At 22.6% G+C, this 16,027-nt stretch overlaps 1 protein-coding gene across 1 annotated transcript in view; it reads left to right on the forward strand.

Moving 5' to 3' along the window:
• LOC122501731 (calmodulin-like protein 1) overlaps nucleotides 1-12,833 on the forward strand; it is a 114,441-nt gene extending 101,608 nt beyond the window's left edge. Inside the window, exons 6-7 of the mRNA XM_043611447.1 lie at nucleotides 5,809-5,865; nucleotides 12,558-12,833. Coding sequence (XP_043467382.1) covers nucleotides 5,809-5,865; nucleotides 12,558-12,640 — 140 coding nt within the window. The 3' untranslated portion in view covers nucleotides 12,641-12,833. The remainder of the gene's footprint in view (nucleotides 1-5,808; nucleotides 5,866-12,557) is intronic.
• The last annotated feature ends 3,194 nt before the right edge of the window (nucleotides 12,834-16,027 follow it).

Genomic DNA, 16,027 nt, shown 5'->3' on the forward strand with positions numbered 1-16,027 from the left:
TAGAGAAGAATTTTATTATTTACAAAGAGAATTGAAATTTTGACGAGAATTTTTTTAAATTTTTGGACACAATTGAATTTAGTAACTATGTTAATAAGTTAGTTAGTAAGTTAGTAACTAAGTTAGTTAGTAACTAACTTACTAACTTACTATTCTCCCTGGAGAAGCTAAGTTCATTGAATGTTTACAAATCGTTGACTTTGGTGTTTTATTTAAAGTAAAATTTCATTCATAGTTAAAAATAACACCAAAATAGATTATTTTAATCCTTTCTGGTGTTAATTTAATCCTAGAGGGATTAAAATGTTGCAGATTATTTTAATCCATTCTGGTGTTATTTTAACACTTCACGTTTTTTTGTGAATTATTTCTTTTTTTTATAGTAATAAATTAGCATTGAATTTTGTTTCTAAATAGTAATCGTTGGCTTTTTTGAACCCGAATAACTAAAAAATGACAAAAACAAGATAGACATCTGACTTCCGACTAGGGCTGCTTGATATTAATTTTTGAAAAAAATTTTTTATTTGTCAAAAAACATTGAATAATTATCCTAGAAATTTTTCGAAATTGAAGAAATATTTCCTTTAATTCTCCAAGAAATTATCGTTTCTAAAAGTCGGATTTTTTCCTAGAATAATCCATCCAAGAAGTTTTCTACTCTAACTAAAATTTTTTACTCTAAAAATTAAACGAATATAATAATATTCGTTTAATTTTTTTTAAACAAATCCAATAAAATATATAAACCAAAGTTACGTGTCCTAAAACTCTTCAGTTATACATAAAAAAAATACCTCGACGATTCTATATAAAGATATATCTTTTCGACTATGTTTTTATTTTTATGAAAAATATTTTTTTTCCTCACAAATTTAACAGCTCAATTTCCCGAAAATTTTCCTGTTAAATGTAATCGTAAAAATGGAAAAAAGAAAAGACGAAAAAAATCGATCACCACTTATGCGGTGTACCATAGTTTTCAGATATATAAGAGAACGTTTAGCTATAGAGTCGATAATTTACAACGGAAACGGGGTCGCGACACCAAATGTTTCACAGATGCTTTACATCCGGCTTACTCTGACCCAATACTCTTTCAAGCGAATTGTTCGCTATGCAGGAACGACAAAAATTTATTAGACTTTCATGATTCTTTTATTTTATCTTTTTTTTCTCTCTCTCTCTCTCTCTCTCGTGAAATAACACAATTGAAATAACTATTTCAATGAAATAAAATTTCACAATTTGGAAATGTTATTTACAATTTGTTTGTAAATTTTCGAGTCTCTAATGTTTCTAATTTAACCAAAATTTAATTTTCAATTATTTTATTATTTAAAATTGATAATAATTATTTTAATTTCAAACGGATAATAATTATTTTAATATAAAATTCAAAATCATTTTTTAAGTTAAAAATTATTTTTTAAATTAAAAATAATTACTTTCAATTAAAATTCGACACAATTATTTCAATTTAAAATTGAAAATAATATTTTTAATTAAAAATAATTACTTTGATTTGAAATTAAAATTGATTTTTTAAATTTAAAATTATTTTGATTTAAAATTGTAAATATAATTATTATTTTAATTTAATATTGAACATAATTTTTTAAATTTAAATTACTTTGATTTATAATTGAAAATAATTATTATTTTAATTTAATATTGGACATAATTTTTTTAAATTAAAAAAAGTTTAATTGATACAAAATTGAAGATAATTGTTTTTTATTAAAATTGAAAATAATTTTTTGAAATTTTAAATAATTACTGAGATTTAAAATTGCAAATAATTATTTAAATTAAAAATAGGAGATAATTGTATTAATTTGAAACTGGAAATAATTTTTTTTATATCTAAAATAATTACTTTGATTTAAAAAATAAACTTTCTGCTTAATTTTACTCTTTTTCATATCTTTCAATGTATTTTAAAATTTTTTAAATTTTTAAATACTTGTCTTACGAGTAATATGAGATTTTTGCGCCCAAAAAAGGGAGAAAAAGGAAGACAGACATATTATTTCACTGAGTTGAAAGTGGTACTCAACGTGGCTTAATGTCGTTTCTTTGAACTCGGTATCAAAGTTTCAGTACTACCAGTTGATCCTCTTTAAAAAAAAAAAAAAAAGAAAAAGAAAAAAAAAAGAAAAAGTTAGTAACTCGCGGTCTTTAAGCCTCCTGTCAGCACGAGCACGTATCGCGAAAGCTTTCTTTAAAAACTTTAGATATACTGAGTTTGCATTTTTAACCTTGTTCCCCAGACTGATCTTACCTAACACTTTCAAAAGCACTTTCTACTTAACGTCTGACAATTCGTTTTAACAAAGCAAAAGAGCTACCATTAATGCAATCACAATAGTTTCTTTTTTTAAAACTCACATCTAAATTCCCCCTTTCTTTCGGCAAAGTCGTCAAAAAAAAAATATTTATTCACATTTGCTAATCTTGATCCCTTTCTATGTTTTTTAATTTATTTTTTTATTAGTATATTTTTTATTAAAATTATTTTTCAAGTTATTTCAATTTTTTATTTAAATTAATTTTCAAGTTATTTATTTTTTCATTAAAATTAATTTTACTAATGCAAATTTTTAATCAAATTCATTTTTAAAATTTTTACTTTTCTATGGAAATTAATTTTGTTAATTTTCTGTTGAAATTAATTTTGTTAATTTTCTATTAAAATTAATTTTGTTAAGTTTTTATTAAAATTAATTTTCAAGTTATTTTGCTTCTCAATTCAAATTAATTTTCAATCTATTTCAATTATATTATTTATTAAAATTATTATTTTATTTCTAATTATTAATTTATTTCTATGGAAATTAATTTTGTTACTTTTTTATGGAAATTAATTTTGTTAATTTTCTATGGAAATTAATTTGGTTAATTTTCCATGGAAATAATTTTGTTAATTGTCTATTAAAATTAAATTTTTTTTAAGTTATTTTAATTTTTTATTAAAATCAATTTTTTATACAAATTAATTCTGTTATTTTTATTTTCCATTATGATTAATTTTACAAGTTATTTCAATTTTTTATTCAAATTAATTCTTCAGATATTATTCTTTTCTATTCAAATTAATTTTCAAGTTATTTAAATTTTTTATTAAAATTAATTATCAAGTTATTGTGACTCTATTTTATCTCATTTTCAAATTATTTAAATTCTTTGTTCAATTTTTCTTTCTATTTCTCTTTATAATTAACTTTGGATGTTACTTTAATTTTTCAATCAATTAATTTTTAAGTTGTTTCAATTTTTAATTAAATTTAATTCTCAAGTTCTTTTAAAATCTCTTTTAAAGTAATTATTGAAACTAATTGATATTCTTTTAATTCAAAATTACCATTTTACTTATTATTTTATTCTAATTTTTTCCTAATTCAATAGCTATTCCACAAAAGATTTAAATAATTTTAATAGTTCCAATTATTTTATTGTCTAAAATATTTTTTTCCAGAGAGAAAAATTTTATTCATACAAAAAAGCGTTTATACCAAAAAGAACAAAAAATAACTATTCCATGAAATGAAACTGACGTTTACTAATAGAACTTTTTAAAGACTCCGCATATATATGAAAAAGAGGCAAAATTCTTTTATATTTTTAAATTCATTTACTTTTGTTAAAACTAGCTATAATGAATTATTTGAAATTTAAATAGTTCTATTGACAGTTTGCCAGTGCTTTATTCAGTGTGCAAAAAAAGAAAAAAAATTTGCAACCTTTTTGCAGAAAAACCTTTTGAGAGACGTTTAACGCATTATTATGGAATTCTTCTCTACAAGTAAATTAATTAAACGAAATTAATTAAACGAAATAAAATAAACAGGCAGAAAAAAAAGAAATTAAAATACTCCTTTGTTAGATAAAAAAGTATAAAAAAGCGCTACACATAATTTATAAGTACTTTTATTATATTATTTTTATTATTATTATTATATTATTTTTATTTTGTTGTCATTATTATTATAAACGTTAATTTATAATTGATTGTAGGTACAAATAAATTTTTAATAAACAATGTAATAAAATAATTTTAAGTCTTGTCTGACTAAAACTGTATTTTACTACTGAAAATAGTATTTCAATCATTGAAATCGTTGTTTGACTGAAATTATAGTTTACTACTGACAAAAGTTTTTAAATATATTTTAAAGCTTCGTCTGACTAAAAGAATATTTTACTACTTGTACTACTCACATTTATTTTTATTTTCGTTTCTAAAAAATTCGAAGCGTCGTCTGACTATAGTTATACTTTTAACTACTCAAAATTATTAAAATAATTTTAAAATTTAGTCTGACCGAAAATATGATTAATTTTCACTATAAATATTTTTATTAACAATATTATAATGTAATTATTCTATAAATTATTATATAAAAAGTAGTAATTGTTTACAAATTCGTCTGAATAAAAATGAATGTTACTACTGAGAAATGTAGTAAAATTCCGTTTTTAGTCAGACTGTAATTTAAATATTATTTTAATCTACTTTTACCTTTTTCAGTAGTAAAATTTAGCTTTAGTCAGACGATACTTAAAATTATTTCTATATTTTTTTCTCAGTAGTAAACAATAATTATAGTCTGACGAATTTTTGAGAAAACAAAAAACAAAAAAAAATTTTAGAATTTTTATTTTTTAGAAACAAAAATAAAAATAAGTGAGCAGTACAAGTAGTAAAATATAATTTTAGTCAGACGACGCTTTGAATTTTTTAGAAACAAAAATAAAAATTAGTGAATAGTACAAGTAGTAAAATATACTTTTAGTCAGACGAATCAACAAAATTCAATAATATCCAAATAAAACCAATTAAAAAAATGCCATTAATCAAAAAATAATTACCAAAATTAATTACAACAATTTAATCCCCAGTGCGGTAATTTTCGTTTATAAAAGGTAATAAATTTTTTTTTTCAAACTTTTTTTTCTCACAAAGTAGTATATCAGGATGCAGCGTGCGTCACCATTCATTCTGTATCACGTGGCAATAAATTCTTACCAGAAATAATTGAGAACACATATAGTGGTCTTTTTACAATCCTTATATGGAGGCCGGCCGTTTAGAGTTCGTATTTATAAGATGGGAATGAAGAGCGCGCACACTTTCCGAGAAAGGGTGGGTTTGATGTTCCGTGATTGGAATTAATCAGGATTAAGGAGAAAAGGGTTAAAGGGTTTGAGATATAAAACGAGAGAAACTGCATTCAGAACTAATCTTAACAGTCACTAAAGTTCTATCATAGAAAATTCGTTGAATCAATCAAAAATAAGAGAAAAAACAAAAGTCTTTCAAATACTTTTTAATTAAGAGTTTTTTTTTTTTGACCAACTGCGTTTCGTGCATTTTAAAAAGAGAGAAAGGAAGAAAAAAAGAGAGAGAGATAGAAAGGGGAGAAGAAGGGGGTGAAAATGCAGAAAATTTCCATAATTTAATTACTTTTCTTCAATTCAAAACTCATAAAAGTGGTCATTGTAATTATCGTGTATATTTATAGTTACGCATATTAAGAATGGAATTTCATATTAAATTACTTGCCTTTATGGTATTAAATTATTTTTGACTTTATTAATAAAAAAAAACATTTTTGTTTTATTCATTTACAATATTAAATCAAAATTTTTGTGTATAGAAAATTTATTATTGTGTTAATTTATTCTTTTTCCTATATAAAAAAAAATTTTTAGCAAATAATTAAAATCAGTATCATGCTTTGTTTTAATATTCTCTACATGCTTTGTATTTTTAAAATTGTATGCTAATTTTATAACTCTTTTCAGTCGAGGACATGATAAAAGAAGTAGACGTTGATGGTGACGGTCGTATCGACTTTTACGGTAAGAAAAGAATTTTTTTTTTATCCACATTTTTGCACGCATATCTAGATATGATTTAAAAGAAAAAAAGAGAAAAAATTTATGAGATTTTCTAAAAATAAGTATTAAAGTAGAAAAAATCAAGTTTAGTCAGACATCATTTGATTGTTTTGTGAATACACTTTGTAAAAAAAATTAACAGAATTATTTTCTTTATTTAATAATGTTCGCTATTGTTTATTTATTATTTGCAAAAGATAAATTTTTCGCAGTTTTTCCACGGGGGATTATAGAATCAGTAGTAAAAGTTCGTTTTAGTCAGACGTAATAAGAAATTTTCATATTTAACTGTAAAAATTCATTTCTAAAGAGAATATTTTCATGAAGCCGCAGATTGTTTACTAGAAAATTAGAAAAAATAAAAAAAAGTTTAAATTTTAAGTAGTAATGACCACCTTTAGTCCGACATGAATTTATAAATTAATATTTTTTGGTGAATACATATTTTGTGAAAAATAGAAAACAATTTATTATTTGTCATAGTATTTAGTGATTATTTACAGAAGTTAAACCGCAGTTTTTTCACTGAGGTAATGGAATCAGTAGTAAAAGTTTTGTTTTAGTCAGACGTTAAAAGAAATTTTCATATTTACCTATATAAAAATATAAATCTAACGAGAATATTTACATAAAGCAGCAGAAATTTTACTAGAAATTAATAAAAAATAGAAAAAATTCAATTTTAAGTAGTAGAAACCACGTTTAGTCAGACATCATTAGATATTTTTTTTATCAAAACATTTTTGCAAAAAATAGAATAAAAATAAATAAAAATAAAGCCGCAGATATTTTACTAAAAAATAACAAAAATGAGAAAAAGTTCAAATTTTAAGTAGTAAAAACCACGTTTAGTCAGACATGAGTTTATATTTTTTAGTGAAAACGTTCTTGTAGAAAATGGAGTAAAAATTGTTTTCTACAGTGTTTAGTAATTATTTACAGAAGTTAAGCAGCAGTTTTTTTTTGCTACGATAAAATGAGTAGTAATAAATCGTTTTAATCAGACATAAAAGAGAAATTTTCATATCTAACTATAGAAATTAATTTCTAACTAGAATATTTGCATAATGCAATAGGTATTTTACTAGAAATTTTCGAAAATTAAAAAAAGGCCAATTTAAACATTAAGTAGTGGAAACCATGTTTAGGAAGACATGTGATATTCTTTAGTGAAAACATTCTATTAAAAATAAATTAAAAAAACTTTTTTCACAGTATTTAATTATTAGTAATTAGTTGGAGAAGTTAATTAATATTTATTTAATAAAATATGAAATCAGTAGTAAAAATTCGTTTTAGTCAGACAAAAAAGAAAATTTTTATATTGAAGTACAAAAATCCATAACTATCGAGAATATTTCCATAAATGATATAGAAATTCACAAAAACTATATGAACTTCCAATTTTAAGTAGTAGAAACCCCATTAAGTCAGACGTAGTTTGACATTTTTTGAAAATTTATTTTTCTTCTCATAAAAAAGTGCAGTAAAATTATTACTGCTCACTTATTACTTGCAATAGTAAAATAAATGTTCTTCTACTGTAATAAATTTAGAAACAGTAGTAAAAGATCTTTTTAGTCAGACGCGCACAATAAAATTTATTACTTAACCATAAAAATTCATTTAGATCAATAATACTGCACAATGCGACGAATGTTTTTTCAAGAAATTCTCTCGATTTAGAATAAGTTTTAATTTTATGTAGTGAAAATCATAATTGGTCAGACATTATTTGATATTATTGTACATTTTTTCTTCCTCATACGAAAAAAAATTGTATAAAAAATTTACTGCTTATTTATTACTTGCAAAAGTAAAATGAAAGTGTTTACACTGTAATAAATTTGGAACCAGTAGTAAAAAATGATTTCAGTCAGACCTCAAGGAAATATTGATCTCAGAACTGTTGAAATTAATTTCTAACAAGAATATTTGTATGACACAATTAATATTTTTTTAAATATTCGCAAAAATAAAAATTAGTTACAATTTTAAGTAGTAAAAATCACGAATAGTCAGACACAAAATAAACTTTATTATTTCACTGAAAAAAAATTTATCTAGAATAAGAATAATTCTAAAATGCAATAAATGTTTCTCGAGAAATTCTTAAAAATAAGAAATTTATAAGTAGTAAAAGTTACCTTTAGTCAGACATGATTTGATATTTTATACAATTTGTTCTCTTTTTATTAAAAAATTGCATAAAAATTATTACAATTCACTTTTTATATGGAAAATTATAAATTAACCTCTTCTACTGCGAATAATAAAAGAAGTAGATGTTAAAATTCTTAAAAATTTGAAGAGGCTTGAATTTTAAATAGTATAAATTATCTTTAGTCAGACATCATTTGATATTTTTTACAAATTATTCTTTTAATAAAAAAATCGTATGGAAATTATTACTGCTGTCTTATTATTACTGGCAAGAGTAAAAGTAAGTAAGTAAGTAAAGTAAAAGAGACATTTTTTCCACTAAAATAAATTTAAAATTAATAGTAAAAAATCTTTTTTTTAGACCACAAGGAACTTATAACCACACAACTGTAAAAATTCATTTAGAACAAGAATATTTATAAAATGCAATGAATTTTTTGAAAAATTTATTTTTAAAGGTCAAAATTAATGTAAACCTTGACATTTTAGATTTTTTTTTTTTTTTTTGACAAAATCGTATTTTTTAGATAAGAAATGTCAAATATGGTATTTAGTGTCATTGTTCATTCAGGAAAATCGTCTCGAAAAAAAAGAAAAATTAGAACTTTCCTTTCGAATGGTAATTTTGAAAGATAACCTTGTCTGGAAGAGCCTTGGCATCTCTCTGTCTCTCGTCTAAGTGGTACTTTTCTTCAAGGGCGCCTTTTAAACGAGAGCAAAAAAATAGGCAATAGAACGAGGCCATTTACCTCATCTTTAAGGTCTCTACTTTTTAGAGGTGTAGATTAGAATACAGTTTGATTCTAAAGAAATTCTTCTCGTGAGTATTTTTGGACAATGACCTTCATAGTTTCGATTTTTTCGTTTAGACAATTTTTATTCTTTACCACTGACTGCGCTAAAAACATTACTTCTTGCAGAAAAATAAATTTCACTTTTAGAGAAACATTTTTTTTTATTTAAGAAATATTTCTAAAATGCAATGAATGGTTTTTGCGAGAAATTCTTAAAAATTACAGTAATCTTAAATTTTAAGTAGTAAAAACTATCTCTAGTCAGACTTGATTTGATATTTTATACAATTTTTTCTCTTTTTTTAAAAAAATTAATCTACAAAAAGAAAATTAACAAAGTAACTGATGTCTGACTAAACTTAGTTTTCACTACTTAATTCGAAGAAAACTAAGAAAAATTGCTCATAAAAAATACAGTATAATATTAAAATTAATATGGTACTAAATTTATACAATTATAAAAATATTACATAAAAATTAAATAATTATAACTAAAATACGTCTAACTAAAAATAAATTTAATAACTACTTAAAATTTAAACTACCTTCCATGTTTACGAATTTCTTTAAAAATATATTTTGTGTCATACAAATGTTCTTGATAGAAATTAAATTTCACAGTTATGGGGTTAATATTACCTAAAGGTCTGACTAAGAAGAACTTTTACTACTGATTCTAAATTTAATACAAAGGAAAATTGTCGTCTTAAACTCTTGCAAATAATAAATCAGTAGTAAATTTTTTATAGGATTTTACTATAAAAAGAAGAATAAATTCACAAAAATGTCAAATGATGTCTGACCAAATACGACTTCTACTACTTAGAATATAAACTACTCTCAAGTTTACTGAATCTCTTAAAAATATCCATTGAATTGCACAAGAATTATTATTGAAAAGAAATTTTTATATATTTTTCAATATAATTTTATAACCAAATGGTGAATTTTTGAAAAATTGAAATAATTTCCAAATAGAATACAAGGGTAGAAAGGACCCCGCACTAAACACACTGCAAATGGCTTTCGGTTATTTATTTCTTGACCTACGCTTAATTATTTTTTTAAACAGAAAACCTTTAACTAAAAATTTTGAAAATATTAAGAATTTTAACCGAAAGCCATTTTTAGTGTATTTAGTGCGGTGTCCTTTTGGAATTTTTAAAAAAATCAAAATCGAGGGTAGAAACTTCATATAATTACCAAAAAGAAAAAAAAGAAAATTCAAGGGTTGAAATTTAGAAATTATATCGAGAACCGATAATAACGAGTAAAAATTTCGAAAATATTAAAAAAAAAATAAAAATCAAGGGTAAAAATTTTACAAGAAAAAAAAAATATTAAAAAAAACCAAAGATGTATTTTCAAAACACCAAAAAAATAAAAAACAAGAGTAGAAATTTTGTAATTATTAAAAAAAAACCACTAAAACAACAATTTTCTTAATGTGGACAGCGAGGGGAAAAATTATTATCACTTTCCGGTAAAATATAATCAAGTTTACCTCAAAGAGAAAGTCAGGTTCACAAACTTGAAAGGAAAAAGCAAAAAAAGTGATTTTTATTACTTAAAATTGTTACTTTTTCTAAGTTTTGTGAATTTCTAGAAAAAAAAACATTGCTTTATTCAAATTATTCTTATTAGAAAAGAATTTTTATAGTTGAATATAAAAATTTTGTTTTGTGTCTGAATAAAACGAGGTTTTACTACTTTGAAAAAAAAAGAACTACGTTCTAATTTCTGTAAATATAGTCACTAAATACTGTGAAAAATATTTTTTATTGTATTTTTTACAAAAATGTATTTAACAAAAAAAATCCAATGCTGTCTGACTAAAAGTGGTTTTTGCTACTTCGAATTAGAACCTTTTTTAATTATTGAGAATTTCTAGTGAATTATTTATTACTTTATGAAAATATTTTCGTTAGAAATGAATTTTTATAGGTAACTATGAAAATTTCTTTTTACGACCGACTAAAAAGAACTTTTACTACTGATTCCATTATCTAGATGAAACAGCTGGTGTTTAACTTCTATTAATAATTACTAAACAATATGGAAAATAAATTCTACTCTGTTTTTAACAAAAACATATATTCACAAAAAAAATTAATTCACCAAAAAATATTAATAATGTCTGACTAAACATGGTTTTTACTACTTAAAATTGGAACTTTTTCCTATTTTTGTGAATCTCTAGTAAATTATCCAGTTCTTTATGCAAATATTTTCGTTAGAAATTAATTTTTATAGTTAAATAATGAAAATTTTCTTTTGTGCCTGACTAAAACGAGCTATTACTACTGATTGTATGTTAGTAAATAGAACTTCGCTTTAACTTCTGTAAATAATTATACTAAACACTGTGGGAAATAATTTTTATTCTTTTTTTTGCAAGAATGTTTTCACCAAAAAATATCAAATGATGTCTTGACTAAAATGTGGTTTCTACTACATATAAAATTGACCTTTTTTTCTATTTTTTATTAATTTCTAGTAAAATCTCTGCTGCTTTATGTAAATATTCTCGTTAGAATTACATTTTTATATAGGTAAATATGAAAATTTCTTTTTACGTCTGACTAAAACAAAACTTTTACCACTCATTTTATTATCTCAGTGAAAAATATTCGGATTAAGTTCTGTAAATAAGTTCTTAATAATATGGAAAATAAATTAAATTCCATTTGTCAAAAAAAATGTATTCACAAAAAAATATCAAGTCACGTCTGACTAAACGAGGACTTTACTACTTACAAATGACATATTTTTCTGAATTTTTGTAAACTTTTAGTAAAAATGGCTTTATATTTCTTTAGGCAATTAATTTATTAAAATATATTCTTGTTGGAAATAAATTTTTATAGTTATTAGTATAAAGAATATTATTCATAATTGTGATTCAAATCTTTTTACGAATGAATTCAGAAAAAAAAATTTGTTTTTTACTGTCTCACTAAAATCTTCCTCTTCTACTGATTTATATCATCTCATTAAATTATAACTCAAATAAATTACCAATTGCTACTAAATGCCTTTGTAAAAAATATAAAAATCTTGACCTAATTTAACTGACTTTTAACATTTTTCTGCTTTCTCTCTAAACTAATTTCATGAAATCAATTTTGCTAAATCTCTTTATCAATTCATATTTTTCATATAAAATTAGAAAGAAAAAGAATTTTTTACAGTCTTTTGAAATAGAGATTTTAGATTTAAATTTAAATTATTATTATAATATTCTTTGATTCTTTGAAGATTCAACATAGGAAGAATGGAAATTTTTTTCCCAAAGTAACAAAAAATATATCTGAAACCAAAGATTTTTCTTTGAGATTATAAGATATAGAAAATTAATAACGTCTCTTTTTGGAAAAGTCGACGGGGTTACAAAGAGGAGAAGAATTATTTTTTTCTTAAAAAAAAAATCCGTAAAAGTATTCTTTGAATATTGTTCCATATGGGAAATATTTTATACGTAAAAATCAAAGGTACATGGATAATGCGTTCTTTGAGTTCGTTATTGTTATCGTGCAAAATTCTTGTCATTCTATTTGCTAGTATCGAGACTATATATAGGTATATTGAGAGAGAGAGAGAGAGAGAGAGAGAGAGAGAGAGAGAGAGAGAGAGAGAGAGAATATAAATATAATATGTCGAAATCGTTGAAAAGTAAAAATCAAATATCTGTTTCAGAATTCGCACACGCCTTAGGCGAGCCAGGAATAGACGAGGACGAGGAGGATGAGGATGAGGATCCTCAATCTCCCACTTTCTGAAGATCACAAGACTATTGATTATTATCCTCTTCTTCCAAGTCCACCTGAATTTCAAAGTGACTCAAATTTCACACTCATCGATGATAATGTGTCTCATTAATATTTTTATTTTTTTACTGTCAAATTTGTTCAAATACGTATTTTTCTCTTTTTTCTTTTTTCTTATTTTCTTTTCTCCATTCTTTCTTGTTCGTTTTTGTCACTTTTTGCCTTTTTTTCTTTTTTTACTTTTTTCCCTTCATTCATTTCTGCTTTTTTTCTTTTCTTCTTTCTTTAATTTTTCCTCCTTTCAATTTTTTCCTTCTATTTTTTTTTGTTTTCTTTCTTTTTTCTTTCCCATTGTTCTTATTTATTTTTCATATTTCCCTTTATTTTTTCTTTTCTCCATTCTTGAATTTTTCCTCCTCTAACTTTTTTCCTTTCTTTCTTTTATTTTTTCTTTATTCTTTCCCTTTTTCCCTTTCTTATTTTTTAATTATTTTAGAAACATTAACGATAAATAAATAATATTAAACAATTACAATTTTTTATACAATTATTAATTGTTAAATTTCTATATTTTTTCTACACGGAAACTTACCAGAGACAATTATTTTAAATTATTAAAAGTATTAGTAAGCACTTTTTGCACAAAAAATTCTTTAATTAAAATCTAGAATTTTCTTAATCAAAAAAAAATTATAAGAAATAACAATCAAGGGTAGAAATTTTGGAATCATTAAAAAAATCAAAATCCAAGGTTTTTTAATTAAAAAGCAAAAATTAAGGGTTTAAATTTTGAAAGCATATAAAAAAATAATCAAAAAGAGTAAAAATTGTTAAATTATTAAAAAATGGCGAAATTAAGGGTTGAGATCTTGAAATTGTCAACAACAACAACAAAAATAATAAATAAATAAAAAGTAGAAATTTTTGTATTATTAAAGAAAATCAAAATCAAGTAATAAAAATTATGAAATTCCCAATAAAAAAAAATAAATATCAATAGGGATAAAAATTTGTAATTTAAAATTTATTAAATAATTCTGAAGTAATAAACAGGGGTAGAAATTTTTGAATTATAAAAAAATCAAAGTCAAGGGTAGAAATTTTGCAAATGTCGAAAAAATAATTAGAATTGAAAGGGTGAAATTGTGAAATTGATCCTTAAAAAAATAAATAAAAATTGTAAGTTTTAAAGTTTTGAAATAATTCTGAAATACAAAAAACCAGGAGAGAAATTTTTGAATTAATAAAAAAACGATATCAAGGGTAGAAATTTTGCAAATATAAAAAAATTATTAAAAACCAAAGGATCGTAATTTTGAAATATTAAAAAAAATTTCGAAATAGTAAACAAGGGTAGGAATTTTGAAATTATTAAAAAAAATCAAAATCGAGGGTAAAAACTTTATATAATTACTAAAAAGAAAAATTCAAGGGTTGAAATTTTGAAATTATATTAAAAACTGATAGGTAATAAAGAGTAAAAAAAATTCGAAATTATTAAAAAAATGAAATTCCCCAAAAAAATAAATAAAAAGTTGAAATTTTGAAATAATTCTAAAATTCGAGGGTTAGACGTTTGTAATTACCAAAAAATAAAACAAAAATTAAGGGTTGAAATTTTGAAATAATATCAAAAACCGATAATAAAAAGAGTAAAAGATTCGAAAATATTAAAAAAAAATTAAAATCAAGGGTAGAAATTTTACAAGCATCAAAATAAAAATATTAAAAAAAGTCAAAGATGTAAAATTTTAAAAATTCAAAAAAATAAAAAGACAAAAGTAGAAATTTCGTAATTATTAAATTAACTAGGTACTAAATCAACAATTTTCTATATGTGGACAGCGATGGTGAAATTATTATCAATTTCCGGTAGAATATAATCGAGTTTACCTCAAAGAGAAAGTAAAGTTCACAAACTTGAAAGGAAAAAGCAAATAAGTTTCTCAAGACTTGTAAAGAGACGTTTTCCTATAAATTATCGAATGTACTTCGATGCGTCTTTCTAAATACACGTTCAACGTTCCACAAGATTTATATTACGAGCTTTACGACACAGTCTCTCTCTCTCTCTCTCTCTCTCTACACTATGGTTTGAGAAAAGAAAAAAAGAAAGAATGAAAGAAAATAAAGAAAAAAGAAAAAAGAAAACTATGTTTTCCCCGTCACCACCTGTACGTGGAGCTATTAAGTTTTTAGAGATCCGTTATATTGTGCATGATGAAAATACTAGAGATTTAAAACATCGATATCAAAGTGTCATAAAATGAAAAAAGTAAAATAAGAGACAAAAAAAACAATAAAAAGCAATAAAAAAGAAATAAAGAACAAAAATAAAAGAAATGCGAAAACCAAGGATAATTGTCACATTTGCGTTTGTTATCTGATTTCAATATTGTCGATTTCTTTATTTTTTTTCCTTTTATGATAAAATTTATAGATTATAAGTGAAAAAAGGGAAAAATAATTATTTACTTTAAAAAAAATTACATTTTTGTGTAAAAATTTTAATTTATCTTGCAGTAAAACTAAAAATAAACTTGTTGACTATAAAAAAAGAAAAATTTTAAAAATTGTTTTTAAATTTGTACATTATTGCTGACAATTTAGATTTAAATCGATTTTTAATAGTTTTCGAAAAAAATTGCTTCTGGTTTTAATTTTTTTTATTTTGAAAGAAAATTTTTAATTTTGGTAATAATTAATTTACTAATTTCGAACAAACAGCATAAATTTTCGAAATAATTAGTACAAGAAAGTTTTGTAATAATTAATTTACCAATTTCGAACAAACAGCATAAATTTTCGAAAGAATTAGTACAAGAAATTTTCACAATTATTAATTTGAAAAAATTAATTGGAAATTCCGAAATTATTAAATTTCGAAATAATTAATTTGAAATTTTGAACGAGAGTTATTAATTTACGAAATTATTAGTATTTTAAAAATTACAAATTATTAATTCGATAAAAAATGAATTCGAAATTTCGAAATTATCAATTTTTGAAGAATTCATGCGAAATTTAGAATAAAAATTATTAATTTTCAAATTAATGAATTTGAAATTTTGAAACGAAAATTAATTAATTTTTAATTTAATTAGTACTACTTGCATTTTAAAAATCAAATTAATTCGAAATAATTAATTAAAAATTACGAAAATATTGATTATCGACAAATTAATTAAAAGTTTTGAAGAAAACTTATTAATTTTTGAAACTAACAATTAACTCGAAATTCGCAGAAATTATTAATTTTCGACGAATAATTTTGAAATTTCTAAGAAAAGTTATTTGTTTTCGAAATAATTAATTAGAAATTACAAAACTATTTATTTTTGAAGAATTACACTGAAATTTCGTATGAAAATTATGTTTTAAAAATAATTAATTCAAAAT

The sequence above is a fragment of the Leptopilina heterotoma genome, unplaced genomic scaffold, assembly GCF_015476425.1.
Source record: "Leptopilina heterotoma isolate Lh14 unplaced genomic scaffold, ASM1547642v1 Lhet_105, whole genome shotgun sequence".
Lineage (NCBI taxonomy): Eukaryota > Metazoa > Arthropoda > Insecta > Hymenoptera > Figitidae > Leptopilina > Leptopilina heterotoma.